Source organism: Galleria mellonella, unplaced genomic scaffold (genome assembly GCF_026898425.1).
Source record: "Galleria mellonella isolate WM207_F2 unplaced genomic scaffold, CSIRO_AGI_GalMel_v1 utg63, whole genome shotgun sequence".
Classification (NCBI taxonomy): domain Eukaryota; kingdom Metazoa; phylum Arthropoda; class Insecta; order Lepidoptera; family Pyralidae; genus Galleria; species Galleria mellonella.
In genome coordinates, this window is record NW_026442130.1 from 8,880,491 (window position 1) to 8,898,576 (window position 18,086).

Consider the following 18,086-nt stretch of genomic DNA (forward strand, 5'->3'; position numbering starts at 1 on the left):
TACGAAATGAAACCCGAAAATTTGGAATTTCATTTCATGTTACATTCGTAGATAAAAATGGCGCTTATACCTCGCCAGTATATATTAATAGCGCAGGTATACCAATTTTCACTCATTAAAAAGAAACTATCTACGTTATAAAATACTTATACAATAAAACCTTTTAAAAACGCCTAACGATACTAAACTTATAGTAATGGTTTTCGTACATGGTCAAATAAGGTGTGTTCATCGAACAAATATTTATTGTCTTTTGTAAAATGAAGAAGATAAAGCAACTTCATGTCTGTTTTGTAAACAGCAGTTTTTACTGTTTGACTGTTTAACACCTGTTTAAGGAATTATTAAGTGTTACTTGTCATAACAAACACTTCACAATCATTTTGTAGTTAAAAGGTAATTATTAAATATATTTGTTTTATGTACCACAATTGCTTCCTAATTACTGAATGGGCTAAATGCGCTTTTGTCAAATAAGCAGCACCATTTGTTATCGAATGCTGCAGACGCAGCATCAATGGTCAATACTAATCGATTATATGTAATAACTCATTTTAAAAATAACAATTGCCAGTAAATATCATACATTTTTTGCCTATTGAACTGTTTGTTGTTTAAAAAAATCACCTTTAGAAGAACTAATCAACTTTCCAACGAGATAAATTATACTTTTCTATAAATTCATAATAACGGCAATATAAACAGTCGGTAGTTTTTTTTAATGGATGATAATGGAATAGTAATCCCACCCGCCCTATCTTTATACACCGGCAGGGCACCAGTGAAGGATGATAGGTGAGGATGAAATAGGTCAATTAGCCCATCGTGACGAATTCAACAAAAATTGTTCACGATGGTTTCCAGGGGGAACTACGTGGAGGTCGACCTAATGAGGTATATTACTAGCAATGGGGCTGTTAAACTGCATTGCTAATAATCCTTTTCCCCCAACAGTCGGTAGTTAGGTACTTTATCTTTTATATTGTCTATGATGAACCAAGCTTATAAATAAAAAATAAAAAATGTCTATGATGAGAATGTCAAAAAAATGACAATTCTCAGATTTACAACTTCACAAAATTCACAATGACAATTTGATTCAACCAGCTGTGAGATATTTATAAATTGCGTCTTAATTATACATTTAATCATCTTCTAACTATTTGTTTACCAATAATATTTCCTGTAATATCATATAGTTACGAGGAACAGTTGAAAAAATGTCTTACGCCTACCTCTTCAAATACATCATCATCGGAGATACAGGTATTAATTTTGTTTCCTAGTAGTTTATCAAGAGTTGTTCCGTGTTTGTTCGTTCATGGCCTATCTATTGTCTATAGAATCTTTTATTTTTATGTACATTAAAAATGTAAGTAGCATTTTTCTAATATTGCGATTATAATATAATGATCCTTTGTTATATATTAGTACATAATCACTTTGTCTAATCTTTGTTTTCCGCCTACGCCTTTCAATACCTGCGCCAAATATCAACTAATAACGCCTATTTTATCAGTATATATAGCGTATTTGTCCATTTTCCTACTTTTGTTACAATAAACCTGCTAGTTTTGATTAATATTTATAGACAGTTTCAACCATAATCCCTTATTACTAGTTCAAGGACTTCATTGTTATTTCATTTTACATGTAATTTACATTCAAATGGAAATATATCATGAAAAATAAAATGTACTAATTGTAATAACTTTTATATTTATATAATTTCTTTATAGTCAAATTAGAAAATGACAGTAGTTATAAAATTATCATAAGCTTTTTTTTCTTTCACAACATTCAAATATGTAATGATTACATATGTGTCAGTTTGAAGAACTGAGTGAAATTAAATAATACAATTTTAAAATGGCATTTTCTTTTTTATTAGGTGTTGGCAAATCATGTCTACTACTACAATTCACAGACAAAAGGTTCCAACCTGTACATGATCTCACAATAGGTGTGGAATTTGGTGCTCGCATGATCACTATTGATGGCAAGCAGATCAAACTGCAGATATGGGATACAGCTGGTCAAGAAGCATTCAGGTAAATTAAGTGTCTAATATATTTTTTTTTTGCACAATTTTGTGTCAAGTTTATTTAGTATATTCATCATTGTCTTCCTATTTGAATTAAAGTTATATTAATTTTAAGAATAAAATCGTCATACTGGCCATGAATTCTATAAGATAAAGTCTGTAATGGCATCATTGCAAAAAATACAATATTCTTTCATCTCTTTTACATGTAGGTACTTAAGCTATTCAAAAATACTTTAAAGTTACATTAATTAAACATCTTCCATTAAGTTTCTTTATCATTTGAAAATATTTACTTTAAGCATTGCTTTGTCTTTGACAGTGATTGACAATTTTAATTAAATTTTTAATAAAGGCAATGTAATTGTGTCAAGAAAGATAAGACAATAGGGTTCAAAAACAATGTAATGATTCATTGAACTTACTTTTACATTAAATGTTTGAAGTAGTATTTTCTTAAAAATAGTCAACTCTGAACTCACTCTGATTTCACTGCAGGTTTTGTGCAACAATTTTAACAAATGTTCAGAATATGTACTGCAAATCATAAATATAATTTAAAACAAGTTACCCAATTTGGGTGTATTTATGTATTGATGGACTTTTTTCATTAAATCATCAATTATTTTTGTTAACATTCTGTGTCAGCCAAACATATTGTATTGGAGTTTGTATCTGGTCTTTCTCTGTTGGATCATTGAACCATTGAATTTTAGTATATACTTTGTTTACAATTTTAGTATATAATTTATTTTTTGTAAGATAACTTAATACTAATGATTGTGATTTCTTTTTAATGAATGATAATGAAATGGTAACTGTTTATGTCACTGGTATAAGCTAATAGGTGAGGATCAAATCTAGCCAATTGATCTATCACAATGAATTCGGTCTATTAGTACATTCACCTGGATCATGGCCGTAGCTAGGGCAGGAGGGGGAGGCATTGAGGGCAATACCCTACCTTGAAAGACCCAATGCCCTGCCTTAAATTGAAAGGCCCCAAAAAAATTAGACAGATTTGTTTTTTCAAAGTCACTTAATCATGGCTTCTACCCTATTAGAAAGTTATTTTGCTCTACCTTAAACTTGGGTCTAGCTACGGCCCTGGTAAGGATGAATTCAGGTCAGATCATTATGACAAATTCCCTAGGGACCATATGAAAGTCAGTCGGACACCAATATACCCTATCTCTATTACTCACTGTGTGTGTATAGAATAGGCCACCTCTTCCTTTCCCGTGGGTGTTGTAAGAGTCAACTAAGGGAGGGCGAGGGATGGGCATCCGTCTTAAAACATCTCTAAAAGCCTAACTGCGGTTGGCAATCCACCTGCCAAGTGTGGCAACTACTGGCAAAACTCCTCTTTTGGGAAGGCTTATGTTCAGCAGTTGACGGTTAACGGCTATGTTACTTGCAATGAGTTCCTTCATCAATAAATATCAAATACTCTCCTTGACAGTGATTGTAATTTGTTTCTCTGTTTGCAGGTCAATCACGAGATCGTACTACAGGGGCGCGGCTGGCGCTCTTCTAGTATACGACATCACTAGGAGGGACACATTCAACCACCTGACCACTTGGCTCGAAGATGCGCGTCAGCACTCTAACTCGAATATGGTCATAATGTTAATTGGTAACAAGAGGTTAGTGACATACAGTTATTGGAATATAATTTTTTGGTAATTTTTTAATGAACATTCAAATCTTTATAGGTACAGAACAAAACACTAAATAATAAACATTACTCACTTGTTTATTCAATTTTATATGAACTAAAAATAAGAAAAGACGAAATAAATTTTAAGAATAATCGAAAAATCATTAATATACTATAAAATTGAAGATAAAACTGAATTTATATAAATGTTTAGGTATATTGAGGTTTCTTCAAGGTCGGCAACGTGCACGTGTTACCTCTAATGTTGCAGGCGTTCTTAGGCTGCAGTGACCGTTTACCATCACACGAGCTGTATGCTTGTTTAGCACATAGTATTAAAGAAATGTACAAGTAATATTTGAAAGATTTCTTCGATTTGCTTTTGTTGTTTATTTTTAATGAATCATCTTTAAGGAATGCTTTATCTTTGTTGTAATTATGTCGACTTTACTCTCTTTGCTTAATCAGGATAGTTATTATTTTATATTATAATTGCATCATTGACTATTTTCAGTGATTTAGAGTCGAGGCGTGAAGTGAAGAAAGAGGAAGGCGAGGCATTTGCGCGTGAACATGGCTTGGTGTTCATGGAGACTTCGGCTAAGACAGCCGCCAATGTGGAAGAAGCATTCATAAACACAGCCAAAGAGATCTATGAGAAAATCCAAGAAGGTGTTTTTGATATCAACAATGAGGTATATATTATTTATCGTTTATAATCAATTTTGTCTAATATTAAGGTATATACACAACACAGTGCTAAATAACCAAGCAGTATTATTTCTACATACTCAGGATAGTTCCTTATGGTAGTCTATAAAGGAGGTCTATGTTCAGGAGTGGACTGATAATCGCTGAGATGAATATTTTTACATATGTTTTAAAAATGTATGAATTGTTTTCCAAAATTATTATTGCAATTATATTTTTACGAATATCATTTAACTAATAATACTTACTAAACTAGGTGTTATCTTGCAGAAGTCCGTATCACTGGTTATTCAATTAGAATTATTTAATTTATTATAACTACTATTGGTATGTGTGTTACTGCCAACTATTCTTAATACCAGAAGTTCTACAACCATCCATACATCAACTTTTTTTTTATTCAAGTTTTTTCTAAAATTCTCATCAACATTATTAACAATAACAATGATACAAATTTTCATAATGTCAGAGAAATAAATGTAAAACATTACCAATAATAGAATTAGAATTTACTCATTTCTTAAATGTAAAGGCTACTTGTTTTAGTTATTTTATATCTTAAAAAGTTTATAAGGAGCAAAAATAATGCGATATTTCATTATCAGGCAAATGGTATCAAAATCGGGCCACAGCACTCGACGAGCGGTGGGGCGAGCGGCGCGGGGGGTGCAGGCGCGGCGGGCGCTGCTGGCGGTGGCTGCTGTTAGGTGCTGCACTGCACACACTGAGCGGGAGAGCTGCCTACTAGCAAGGGCTGATGAGGTAATTGTTTATACATTTTGAGCATTAACCATCAATACCTTGTAAGGTATTTTTCTAACTTATTTATTTTTTATACAAATAATTTTTATATAAATATATTGAGAATTCATATTAAATCCAATTAACTATTCCTGTTGACTAGAGGGAAGGAAGCATGAGACATGCAAGATTCTGATCCACTAAAAACCACATAATGTACGAGTATGTTGAAGTGCAGTGTCAAATACATATAGTGTCACCTAGTAGTCTGAATTGAAAGTTGGCAATGTATGGGTTTCTATTTTTTTTTTTGATGATATATAACAATAATATTTTTCTATACTATATACTTTATATATTATATACTTTATGTTTTAAAATTACATTTTCTAGGAGGGGTGCAGCTGTGTGCAACGAACAATGAAACGGAACTTACTGTATGCCGGATTATTAGATTTATTTTGTATGCTGCAGAATAGCTTAAATCTGAACTCACTATTATACTAATGCCTCTTGGGCATATTTGTAATTCATAGAATTAGTCAGTCTTATTAAGAACAGATCTAAATATTTCCATCTAAAAAGCCACCTTCCATAATTTCACAAACTCGCCATTTCAAAGGTGCTAACTTTAATAATTTTCAATAGAATTAGACTTTCATTAAAATATATATTACATTGTTTTTAATAATAAAAATTCCACCAACTTTTTACTAAAAAGAATTTTATTTTTAAATTTACAGTGGCACTAGTTTATGCCTCAATAAATAATATTACATTTAAGCGCATAAATAAGTCGTACAGTTCATACATACAGCAGAACCATTTCATTGATATATATGTTAATATGACCAAGGTGTAGAACATGTAGAATGGATAACCCATAAAATTTAATAGTCAACTCAGATATATACACGCCTTAAAGTACCTAATTAAGAAGAATTAAATTGTTACCAATAGTTTCAATGCTCACATGAAACCGATCATAACATTATATTAGAACTTTCACAAATATAATAAAATGCTTTATAATTTTGTGTGTATGCAAATTGTGTACATTTTATTTGCAATGTCATTCATGGAGGTATCACAATAATATGGCATTTATTTATAAAAAGTACATGAGTGTTGTGTAAAACTTAGTAATTGTTGATGTTGTTTCGTTCATATTTTATTTTGTCGATTGATACGAAAGGAATATATAAATATGGGTATTTGATATAAACATTATTATGATTATTGTGTAATAATTATTTAAAAATGGTTATTGTAATGGGATATTGTCATTTCTAATATTGACAATATTCAATTATTTTACGTTTTCCATCTCAAAATAAGTCGCTGTAAGATCTAAAATAAATATAATATATTTAAAGAAGGAAATCTTATTTTTATTAGTTTGATCTCTATGGAAGTGAATACTGAAACATATTTATTATTGAGAGAATTGTATCGTAACATCCGACCTTTTTTACCTTGCATAATATAATTTTTGTTTGGAATTAAAATATTTTGGCGACATAGTAATAACAATCTTCCTTTATTTGTAGATATTTGTATGCTTTTAGGTGGTGGCCTATTGAATAGTTTGCACAATGGAAATTATATTAAACAGATGAAACATTTTGAACTTTCAATTATAAAATTATCAAAAGGACTGCTTGCAAGGTAATAAAAGACATGATTACAAAATAGGTTATTTTTAAGTTTAGCACATTGTAATATGGTAAAGTATTTTGTAAGGTTACAATATGCAAACACATTTATAAGGTGTAATTCATGAGAGTAAATGTTGAAAAACAAATGTTGTTATGTTCCTATTTTACGAATAACTAGATATCCTAAATGCTTCCCGTCCAATCCAAATTTGCAGATTAATCGCCATAGATGACAGATACATAAAATTGTTTAACACTTCTTTACATGCTCAGTGTATGTAGATAAATTATAAATAATTATGTTTTCACTTTAAACAAACACTTGGCTTTGTGGTCCTGGCATAGGCTAATCTTTGACTACGGGAGGGCGAAGAATGGCCAGCAGCATTCCTTTTAAAACATCGCTACAGCCTGACTCTGATTACCAATCCGCTCGACAAGTGTGAAACCTCCAACCCCCCCCCCCCCCCCCGCAAGGTGGAAGCTCATTTTTAGCAGTGGACAGTTAAGGGCTGACATGATGATGACATTTTAACTTTATTTATTATTAAGGAGGCCTGGAAGTTCTCGGTACCGTTAATGGAATGTGACTATTGTAGCAAATGAATACTTACAAGAAAAGAAGGTTGCTCGTGTGTAGTCAGTCTTAAAAAAGGCGCGTATTTTTTTTTATGGGTGAAAATGGTATTGTAACCCCGCCTGCGCTAACGGTATACGCTTGCGGAGCACCAGTGAATGGGTGAATGGGAATGAAAACTGGCCAGTTAGCCCATCATGATGAATTCATCAGGAATTAACCATGATAATTTCCAGGGAGAACCGCGAGGAGGTCGACTTGGTTGGGTATATTGCTAGCAATGGGATTCTCAGTCTACATTACTAACAATCCCTTTCCTCCCAAAAGGCGCGTATTTAAAAATAAAACTCCACGAAGTAGCGTAGAATTCCTTCTACCTATGAAGCCTAAGAAGGAAATTCAATGCATAACCTACATGAGTAAGGAAGAAACGAGCGCGATTTTTGCACGTTTCTTTCTCGCGCACGGTCTTGTGTCCTCATGCAAAAGATGTGGAAGGCTCAAGCTGTTTGTACAGGTATTATGGTGGAATGTGGACGATGGCACCAGGTCATGTAACTCCTCAGACATTGGCGTATTTAAGATTATTTGGGCGTGGGGGAGGAGAATAATTAAAAGCACTTTTCATTAACGGTATACATTAATCCATATATAGTTTTGAGAAAGAAGCAACATCTCGGACATGGAACGGTTCTGAATATTTTTTTATATAGACATGTTTTTAATGTACAGAGGGCCTACCATGAAATGTTTTCCGAAATTTCGAAACAGAAATTTTATGTTAAAATTGCATAATGGAAAGGTTTTGCTGGAAGAAATCTCTTATTAGAGATAAGCTCGCCTTTGTACATTATGTTTATAATGAATTGGAATTAACAGTATGTCTTGTGTACAATAAAGAAAGAAAGAATAATACATGCCGTTTAGAAATATTAAATATGTTAAAATATTGTTACTTTTGACTGTTATGATAGGATGTATGACGAAAGAAATGTTAAACTCCATTTATTGGTCAGATTTTGGTATAAACAAAAACACGAAATTGAGTCCGAAATTTCGGAATTTCATTTCATGATAGACCCGCTGAACACTCTTGCGTCCTTATTCATATAAACTAAAACTGACAAACCTATTTCAACTGTTTTGTCACATTCATTCGAACTGACTAGTACAAAAGTAAGAGACAACAATTTAATAGCTAAAATAGGTTTATGAGGTTTGACATTTTTATGAATAAGGGGGTGTATGAATATATGCGCTTATGACTAATTATTAATATATGAAGCGAGTAATGGCGGGCGTTATAAGAAAACATAGTTCGTGAAAATTACTTTTTATTTATTATACCCTATATTTGTCTTAAAAAAATATAACATTATAATAATGACCTATACTGCCCCCTTAGACAAGTGATAAATGTACGATCTCTATTTATAGGTAGAAATATTTCCATTAATGTATGCTTGAGAAAAACAAAATGGACGTTGCGGTCTCGTATCTCATGCAAGCAGTAGCGATAACGTCTCTATAAATAGATTTATTTACCAGTTATCTAGAGGGTGTCTCTTACATCCTGTGTGTCAACCTTATTTTTTTAACAACACGGAGCAAACGAGCATGCGGCTCATCTGATAGTAAGTGACTAGAGCCGCCCATGATCACCCACAACATCAAAGGCATTGCAGGTGCATCTAAAAAAGGAATATGCTTTTCCATAACCTTGAGTACCTTTCAAACAATCTTATAATTTATAAGAGACGGAAAGAAACGCGATTATTTAAGTAAACTATGATAAACCACTTCTAAATAGTTCTGTTTCCGAAGCCGAGGCATGGCAACTGTACATCCTTCTACTTGTGATGACGATCAATGTAACCTGACTGAAACGGCGAGACAACCCAGGTAAATTATCATAGTTTACCTAAATGATCACGTTCATTCTCATCTTAGATAAACCATAAACCACACAATGCAAAAGTCTAGAAATAAATATTTTAATTACTTTATGTCATATGACTCGTGTCATTGGCAGTATTAAAAGTTATTTCATTCAACACAACAAACATAATGTTAACAGCCTCTGGAGTCTTCATTTTAAAAGTGCCGTTATTTTGCATTTCCGCCTTTGGTAATATCACTTTGCAAAGATCAAGCAGCTTCACATCTAAGTCCACCATATGAAATATTTGATTATACAACATTTGATATGCAATATTGACTAAATCTGATCTGTTCTTGTTATAGTGTTTCACTCTGAAAATTATAAGGACATTAATTGTGAGTTAACTAACCTGCTTTTATCCTCACCTATCATCTCTAACTGGTGCCCCAACAGCGTATACCGATAATGCAGGCGGAGTTATCATTCTATTTTCATCCATTTAAAAAAAAAAGTACGATCACACGGGAAGAAAAAAGGAGAAGAGGATTTTTAGTAATCGGTTCTAATAGTTCCATTACTAATAATCACGACCCTATCATGATGACCTCCACGCGGTTTCCGCTGAAACCATCCTGATTAATCTCATAACAATGAGTCAACTGAGCTGTCTACATCTTCACCTATCGTCACTTACTGGTGACCCGCCAGCGTATTTCAATAACGCAAGAAGAGGTATCATTCCATTATTACACATTAAAAAAAATGGTTCATACAAGAGTTCATGTTGAGAACTTTTATTCATCTACTGGCTTTAGTTTTGCTTGCGTGAATAACGATAAAAACTACTCTAATCACTTCTTTTAAATTCATTTGCGTGATTGAGTAACAAAAATCTATATTTAGAGTATAGTTTACATTTATATAAATATTAAATACCTAATTAAGAAAGTCCCCAGAAATGGCAAAGAATAAGGAATATAATTTAAGTCACAGTGTATTTTACAATATTAATGGCGATTGCATCGTCACATAAACAATCATATCATAGGGCGTCCGCTACCACTTTTCATCAAGTGAATCTATTTACCATTTCGAGGCTGTTTTTTGTGTTAACTATTTATAAATAGACATAGAAATGTAGAAAATTCTTAAAATTATTATGAACTGTTTACCCATTCCAAATGACATGCACATCGCCTATTTGAAATGTTAGATTCAGCTGATCTTTATGATCTATTTGTGGTGTGTAGTAGACCAGTGTAAAATTATCTGAACTGCGGGATGTATCACAATCAATGAATTTGAAGCAGAACTGTAATAGCTGGTTCTGAAATTTAAAAAAACCCTTCATTTATTATATTAATAGGATATTTCAGCATAATTCTAAAATTTCTAGGGTTTAAAATAAGTTTTATATAATTTAATATTTAGTAGCATAGAAAAAAATCACTGACTAGACAGCTTAGTATGGGCTTCATTAGAAATATATGATAGTGCCACAATATGATAGCGCAAAAGGTATAAAGGTATATATAGAATATATATCTTTACACCTTTTGCACTATCATATTGTGCTTTGTTCCCCTAGTCTCTTCTAAGAAATGAAAAGTAATGACATTGTATTTTATTCATCACAAGAAATTACTTTCAATTAGCTACATTATTATTTACCTGTGTGATAACATATTGACTTATATTACAATCAAAAATGGTCTGTAAGGTAGATTTCACAGCATTTCCCACTTTCTGCTCGCCTCGCTCAATTAAATAAGGTAAATGTGTAGCTGAATCGAGAGTGAAACTCATACCCCATGACAACAGGATTGCTACATATGCTACTTTATTTGTTGCACTATTTTCATGTGCAGATGATACTGTAATCTAAAATAATAGCATGCAAGTTCAATTTAAAAATTTTGTAAATAAATATTTTTTTAGATATTATTAAGAATTTCAAATATAGAATTAATTAAGACATTCAATAGTACTGTAACAGTTCTTTATCATTATTTTCATAGGTGTATCTAGAGAGGAGGGGGGTGGGGTGGGGGGTGGCAACCCCGGGATGCAAACAAAGCTTTTTAAATACAAGTCTAACTTATTTTCTTGAATTTATAATTGAATATTTTTGTAATGGGAATGATATAATTATACAAAACTAGACTTGTAATTTTGTTGTGTTGAAAGTACATATATATGTGCTGCATACTACAGTAGATGTGATGTTAGCAGTGGCTATAGTTGTAAAGGGGTGGCAATTGTTATAGTGGGGTGACAAAAGTTGTAGTGGGACTGATTGTATAGCACTATGCAGTTGTGTTCTTGCATTATAGGTGATGGATTTGATTCCCGGATCAATCCATTGGTTGAAGTTGTTAATTCATTAAGTATCCTCTAATTTAAAAGCAAGTAAAGCCACATAAATAATAAAATAATTAATGGTAATTTTAGTTAATTTGAAGTAGTATCTATGATCACTGCAAATATGATTTCATGTTTATATTACAGAAACAATTACATTACTATTATTACATACATTTAAAGGAGTAAAACATATATAAAATTATAATAAATTCATTATCTTTTCATTGTCTATTCATATCATGAAGAGACAGGAACTTACTACTAGAGCACTGGGATCTTCTTCACAATACTTTAAAAAGGGTTGCTCATCAAATTGTACTGTATATTTAATTGAAGCATTTGTTGCTAAAGAGGCCACTAGGCTTTGACGGATTTTAGATGCATATTGTTTCAATTTAACAACATTATACTGCAAATCAAACAGTGGCGAAACTTTGTTTATTCTCCATTGGCCCTCATTATATATTACTGTAATAAAATGTAATCATTATTGTTCATATTTATACTACAATAAAATATTATAAACAATAAATATTTATATACAAAAAGAAGCTGTTTTAGTACTTACTTGACAAAACATCTCCAAGGGAATGATTCATGTTCAAATTCGTTTCTATCACAATGTTTTCAATAAAAACGAAATTATTACAAAAGTGATTGCTGACGGTGGAAATAAAAAATTTAACTAAACAAGAACTAAATGAATAAGTTTTTAATTCAATAAGGGAAACTATAATGGTCGATACGATGATTCATACATCATTTAATACGAAAAGTTGAGTGAAATAATCAAAAAACTTTGCATCAATCAAAAATGCAATTTAAAAAAAATAACTGTTATTAATTTGTTTATAGTTCAACCAAGCGAATGACGTTAACTAGGTTGCCAGATGTAAATTTTGATTTTTCCCTAAACGGCAAATATTTTTTTACAAATTAAAATTTTGCATATTATCTATATTCAAATAGACTTGTTTACAAACACTTTTAAATAGTCGTTTTTTTAATATACCGGAGAGTTCGGAAAGTTGTTGTTAAGAATCTCCTTAGTTCAATGGCAGGCGATATGCATCCCAGCAGCACTTGTCAATGTAAAAAAATAATAATTGAATAAAAAATGACTGATTATCCTTTTGTCTTAGATACTATAAACATTGACTGAACTTGCTAACTGACTAATATTAGCTAGTGTAGGTAACCAAAATCCTAGCCCTGGTCTACCTTAATACTGAATGTGGTGTAATTTTTATTAATTTAAATAAAAATGGCAGCCATTTTGATTTAAAGTAATAAAACTATTTATTTAGATAAAGATTAATAAAATAAATTTAAAGTTCAGATAAAATACAATTAAATATTTTTTAAATGAAGTCAATTTAATTACAACTATTTAATTCATATTTTTCATTTTTATACATAGGTATTTCCAAAAAAAATTTTTTTCTCAATTCAGTTAATTCTTACATCAATAAAAAAATGTGGTGTTAAATCTATAAAAAATCTGAGATATTCATATTCAAAGAAATCGGTTAAAGAATCGATACAAATCAATATGGCCGTTACTTTTAGTAACATTATCCGTCCATATTTTATTTACAGCATAGATATTAAATCATTTACTAGTATTTAATCTGAGTTATGTACAATAAAGATTTTTAGACATATGTATCCACAAATAACGATTTTTAACCTTCATTTAAAAATGTTAGTAATTTTGAAATATAGAAATTTATGAACTTTATCTACACTTTATTCTTAATAAATAAATACTGTAATTAAATATATAAATAAAGTTCAGTTACGACCATCAACTATTTACCTTAATCTAAATATTAATTTCTATTCTGGTAACTTTGTCACATACACAACTATGAAAAAGTTGACCTATTTTACAAAATCGAAGTACCTATTTGTATAAAAACACCATTTATTATAATTACGAATAAGGGTTACTTTTGAATTTGTAATAGGAGTACTTTTTTTTATGGGTGATGATGGAATAATATCCTTATCTGCGCTGTCGGTATACACTGCCGGGGCCCAGTGACTGATGATAGATTTTTTTTTATACAACTTAGAATTACAGATGGGCAAAGCACCGGGTTTAAACCCGGTGCTTTGGTAAAAACCCAATAAACACCCATAAACTCCCATAATCACCCAAAAAAATAGGTTTTTACGTATTTTTTTGAAAATATGTAAGTAATACCAATAAATTATTTTTATAAATTGTATTGATCAATTCTACAATATTAAATAAAACGTTAACTAATAATTTCAGGAAATTTTAAAAATCTATATATAATAAAATGAAAGTAATTAATTTTCAGTGTTTTCATGTTGCAGTTGATCAACATGTTGGCCTTTTGCTTCCCGTAGATACTTTAAAATTTCTTCATAACACCTCGTTCGCACACATGGCCGTATATATTTAAATTCTTGAGCCACTAACAGTCCGAAATACTCATTTCTTTTATCCTCTTCTCCATAAATTAAGCATTTAGAACAGTTTGTTTCTTCTTTCAGTAAATTTTCTTTTACTTTATCCTCGTTTTTTTCTTTGTTGCGACGACGCTGGGTAAATCATCTGGACACTGGGTCTCACTATCGCCAAATATATTTGGAGATCGGCTTCGGCTACGGCTTGGCAGACATTTTTTTCTTTCTACAATTTTAAATTAAATTTATTAGAATAAATGCTTCGAACACACGCGATCTAAGTACCTTTTGTGTTTATTATACCTTACCTACCTAGGTATAAAAAGAGTACTTACGTAGATTTTCTTTTATTAACTGTTTTATACGAAGATCTTGATCTCTCAAATTAGCATCCATTTTACTTCCAGTGATTATCAACTAAATTAATAATCCACAAAGTATTAAATAACGTTTTTATGAAATATTTAGCACAAAAACAATACCCTTTAAATATCGATCGTCAGTAACTGTGGCTGACTTACCTATATTCTAGCAAGCAGGACTGCCAGATGTGAAGGGGAAATCCCCAATAAATTGTTGCATGTGACTGATGATGTGAGCATGTTCGTTTCATAATAAAAATGTTGCCAGGTAACCAAAAAGTCGTATGTTTTTGTGCGAATTACGATCATAATCTTTACGATCGTACATTAAAAAATAGACAAATAATAGTATGAGTACGATTTAAATCGTATATCTGTCAACCCTGCTAGCAAGACAGCGACAAAATCACGTTGCATAACAATGTAGCCCAAGCTTATATCTTATGAAATATACGGAAGAGATACGGACTTAGAAAAAACAGAAATGTTGTTCTTTGTGGAAGTCATTGATGAAATTCTATGTATTTTAGCCCGCAAACTTTCTTCAAACAAAAACAGCGCCATCTAGTATCGAGTTCTGTAATTATCTCTTTGTTTATGGATTTGAAGTAAGACCGCCACGCATGCAATACATTATGACTGGGGATTCCCCTATTCGTCGACGCTGAATATGAGGCGACGACAATCACTGTCAAACGTGTTCACTATTACTCTGACTCTGGTAACGTGACTTCCTGGTAACGTGTTAGGTAGGAAAAGCAGTAAAAAAGTGCATATTAAGGGAGCAGATTTGAAATAATATTTATACTTAACAAGAAATAATTAAAGGTAAGTGGATTTTTGAATGATACAATTATATCATGATCACTTAACAATTTTAACTTAAAATTAGATGTATTATTACAAGCTTTTATTTAGCTTGCGTTATGTAAATAAAAGTATGTAGGTATGTTCGTATGTTGATGCAATTATCCTCAATCCTCAACCGACTGGGATAAAATTTTCCATACACGTTTATTTTGGATGATAGTGCATAGTTAGCTGAGAGTCGTCATTGGATAATAATGGTGGATAGCCTAAGATGTGTACTAGATATTTATTTTTAACATAATATGCGTAAGTACCTAATCGAATTAAAGAAGTTGCTGAGAAAAATACAGAACAATACGATAATAAACTAGCGTCTGCGTTTAATCCTCCGAGGAGATGTAATTTTACAAAGGTTTTTTGTATTTATTTTATTTTTTTTTTATTAAATTTATTGTAAATAACAAGAAATAATCATTGTAAAAAAATAGGCACTCTATTGTTGAATTTTCGTCAGACCAACTAATCATCGTTCATTTTTTTAGGTTCAATGGGGAGACCTAAAGATTTACGCATATGGGAGCACTACCGTACTTTACCAAACAAGTCTGTTTCTTGCAAGCTTTGTAATAAGGTCTACAAATTCAGTAATGCTGCCAAAATGCTTCAACATCTTATCACTTGTCCAAAATCTCCAGAAACATTAAAAGACTCTATGAAACTTATAAAAGATAGCTCGTCCAAAACCAAAATGTCTGGACTGTCAGAGATAGAGACAAATGATTCTTTTATAAGCCCCTCGTCGTCTGCTAACACTACAATAAATGCTGAGTTTCAAGACACCGATGATCATATAAAAACAGAATTAGCGAGAGCTATATTTGTAACAGGGACGCCATTATCGATGGTGCAACATCCTTTATGGATACAATTTTTCGAAAAATTGCAACCAAAATTTAAAATACCTTCACGTAAAGCTTTAGCGACAAAATACTTAGATAAAATATATAGAGAAATGCGTTTTGAGTTAAATGAGGAACTAAATGCTTGTAGTTACTTACACCTTCAGTGCGATGGCTGGTCTAATTTAAGAAATGAAGGAATAATAAACTTTCTTATATCAAAACCTCAACCTGCATACGTTAAAAGTTTGAATACAGAAAGTAATCCTCACACTAGTGAATACCTTAGCCAAGAAGTTGAAAAAGTAATGAAAGTGTATGGAGCAAATAAGTTTCTTGTACTTATTGGCGATAACGCTAGAAATATACAAAAGGCATTCGAATTAACAAAACTCAAATATCCACATGTTGTTCCTCTCGGTTGCTGTGCACATATCCTTAACTTGTTGTGCCAAGATATTGTAAAGATACAAGAAGTAACTGTGTTTATTATGCAAGCCATAAATATAATAAAAACTGTTAAAAGGAGTCAACGATTAAGTTCCTTGTTGATAAAATCAAGGCAGGGTGAAGATTCTACACAAACACTAAAATTGCCTTGTGCTACAAGATGGGGAAGTCATGTTACTTCGTTAAAAAGTTTGAAAGCAAATAAGATAGCTTTGCAAATATTAACAGTTAGAGAAGATGTGGTAATTTCAAGAGATATTAAAGATTTAATTCTAAGTGATGATTTCTGGACGAAGACAGGGGAATGTATAAGTATTTTGGAACCAGTCACTGAAAGCATATTTTACTTAGAGAGCGACCAGAATCGTTTGCATCGCACATACATTACATTTAGAGATGTACAAGCTAAGATACGTTTTGCATTAAATGAGATTTCGACATTGAGCGAAGAAAGCAAACAGCAGATTCTAACATCAGTATCTTCAAGATGCAATATGGCAATGAGGCCAATACATTTTGCAGCATATATTCTAGACCCCAGGACTCTAGGAGTCGAACTTACTCAAGAGGAAGAACTTAAGGGTATGGAGTTTATCTACAATTTAAGCCAACACTTAAGTTTGTCAAATGTAATGGCAGATTTGGCGTGTTATAAAGCTAAAGAAAACTTTTGGGCCAGAGGATTTGTATGGAGCTCATTAGATAGCATTGAGCCCCTAATATGGTGGAAAGGTATTTGTGGTTCCACTGAGTTAAGCAAAGTAGCGATTCGTATTCTATCAGCTCCCTGTACTTCGGCAGCCACTGAGCGTTCCTTTAGTATCCAAGGCTACATACATAATAACAAAAGAAATCGACTTACAACTGAAAGAACTGAAAAAATTTCATTCATTTGTTATAACTGGAATCTTAAACATAAAGCTGAATGCGAGGACATTCAGTTTAATGAAGAAAATACCTTAGAAGCTTTCATTGAGCAAGTAAATGAACATAACAGTTTAGACGAAATAGAGCCTATCGAACCTATACAATTCATCGCTTGTAATAACTCTGAATCTGACAGTGATTGACTGTAGTTTTACATTTTACTTTCATCTCTTTCTTAATAAACTCAAAATCAAATTAAAAGTTTTTTATTCTGTAGGCTGCATAATAATATTGTCTATGTCCAGTATAGTGGACGTCTTGCGGCTGAGATGACGATGATGAAGTACAAAATCATAAACACCCAAAAATTTGGGTGTTTATGGGGTTTAAACCCAATAAACCCAAAACACCCGGTTTTTACCCACCAGACTTTAAACCCACCCAGGTGGATTGCCCATCTCTACTTAGAATGGCAAACAAGCTGACGGCCCACCTGATGGAAAGTGGTAACCGTCGCTTATAGACATAAGCAATACCATGGACATAACAGAGTAACATTCCTGAGGACTCAGATGTTATTCCTCTGTACCCAGTAAATTCACGCCATATCCCACCCTTCAAA

The 18,086-nt window shown here is 31.9% G+C and overlaps 3 protein-coding genes across 4 annotated transcripts; 2 read left to right on the forward strand and 1 right to left on the reverse strand.

Annotated features, from left to right (window-relative positions):
• The first annotated feature begins 1,053 nt into the window (after nt 1-1,053).
• On the forward strand, nt 1,054-6,960 carry LOC113521670 (ras-related protein Rab-2A). The gene is made up of 6 exons (XM_026907284.3): nt 1,054-1,266; nt 1,892-2,051; nt 3,535-3,690; nt 4,219-4,399; nt 5,021-5,177; nt 5,550-6,960. The coding sequence occupies exons 1-5, from the start codon at nt 1,221-1,223 to the stop codon at nt 5,120-5,122; spliced, it is 645 nt and encodes a 214-aa protein (XP_026763085.2). The 5' UTR covers nt 1,054-1,220; the 3' UTR covers nt 5,123-5,177; nt 5,550-6,960.
• Nucleotides 6,961-8,708: 1,748 nt separating this feature from the next.
• On the reverse strand, nt 8,709-12,487 carry LOC113521920 (uncharacterized). 2 transcript variants are annotated; one of them, XM_052899813.1, is made up of 6 exons: nt 12,206-12,487; nt 11,897-12,105; nt 10,945-11,154; nt 10,446-10,600; nt 9,394-9,644; nt 8,709-9,082 (listed from the first exon to the last, which is right to left on the reverse strand). In XM_052899813.1, the coding sequence occupies exons 1-5, from the start codon at nt 12,234-12,236 to the stop codon at nt 9,395-9,397; spliced, it is 855 nt and encodes a 284-aa protein (XP_052755773.1). In that variant the 5' UTR covers nt 12,237-12,487; the 3' UTR covers nt 8,709-9,082; nt 9,394. The 2 variants fall into 2 exon arrangements, with proteins under 2 accessions (XP_052755773.1, XP_052755772.1); XM_052899812.1 differs by having other exon boundaries at nt 8,709-9,644.
• A 1,246-nt stretch (nt 12,488-13,733) lies between these two features.
• On the forward strand, nt 13,734-18,078 carry LOC128201827 (uncharacterized). Its single transcript, XM_052899968.1, has 2 exons — nt 13,734-15,266; nt 15,791-18,078. Exon 2 carries the CDS (start codon nt 15,796-15,798, stop codon nt 17,665-17,667), a length of 1,872 nt encoding a protein of 623 aa, XP_052755928.1. The 5' UTR covers nt 13,734-15,266; nt 15,791-15,795; the 3' UTR covers nt 17,668-18,078.
• Nucleotides 18,079-18,086: the final 8 nt, after the last annotated feature.

Excerpts from the sequence above, each read along its gene's own strand:
- LOC113521670 (XM_026907284.3), top strand. The coding sequence starts at position 1,221 with ATGTCTTACGCCTACCTCTTCAAATACATCATCATCGGAGATACAG. Across the intron at positions 1,267-1,891 it reads CATCATCATCGGAGATACAG|GTGTTGGCAAATCATGTCTA; the intron begins GTATTAATTTTG and ends CTTTTTTATTAG. Across the intron at positions 4,400-5,020 it reads TTTTTGATATCAACAATGAG|GCAAATGGTATCAAAATCGG; the intron begins GTATATATTATT and ends TTTCATTATCAG.
- LOC113521920 (XM_052899813.1), bottom strand. The coding sequence starts at position 12,236 with ATGAATCATTCCCTTGGAGATGTTTTGTCAA. Across the intron at positions 10,601-10,944 it reads GTCAATATGTTATCACACAG|AACCAGCTATTACAGTTCTG; the intron begins GTAAATAATAAT and ends TTTAAATTTCAG. Across the intron at positions 9,645-10,445 it reads GTGCATGTCATTTGGAATGG|AGTGAAACACTATAACAAGA; the intron begins GTAAACAGTTCA and ends TATAATTTTCAG.
- LOC128201827 (XM_052899968.1), top strand. The coding sequence starts at position 15,796 with ATGGGGAGACCTAAAGATTTACGCATATGGGAGCACTACCGTACTTTA.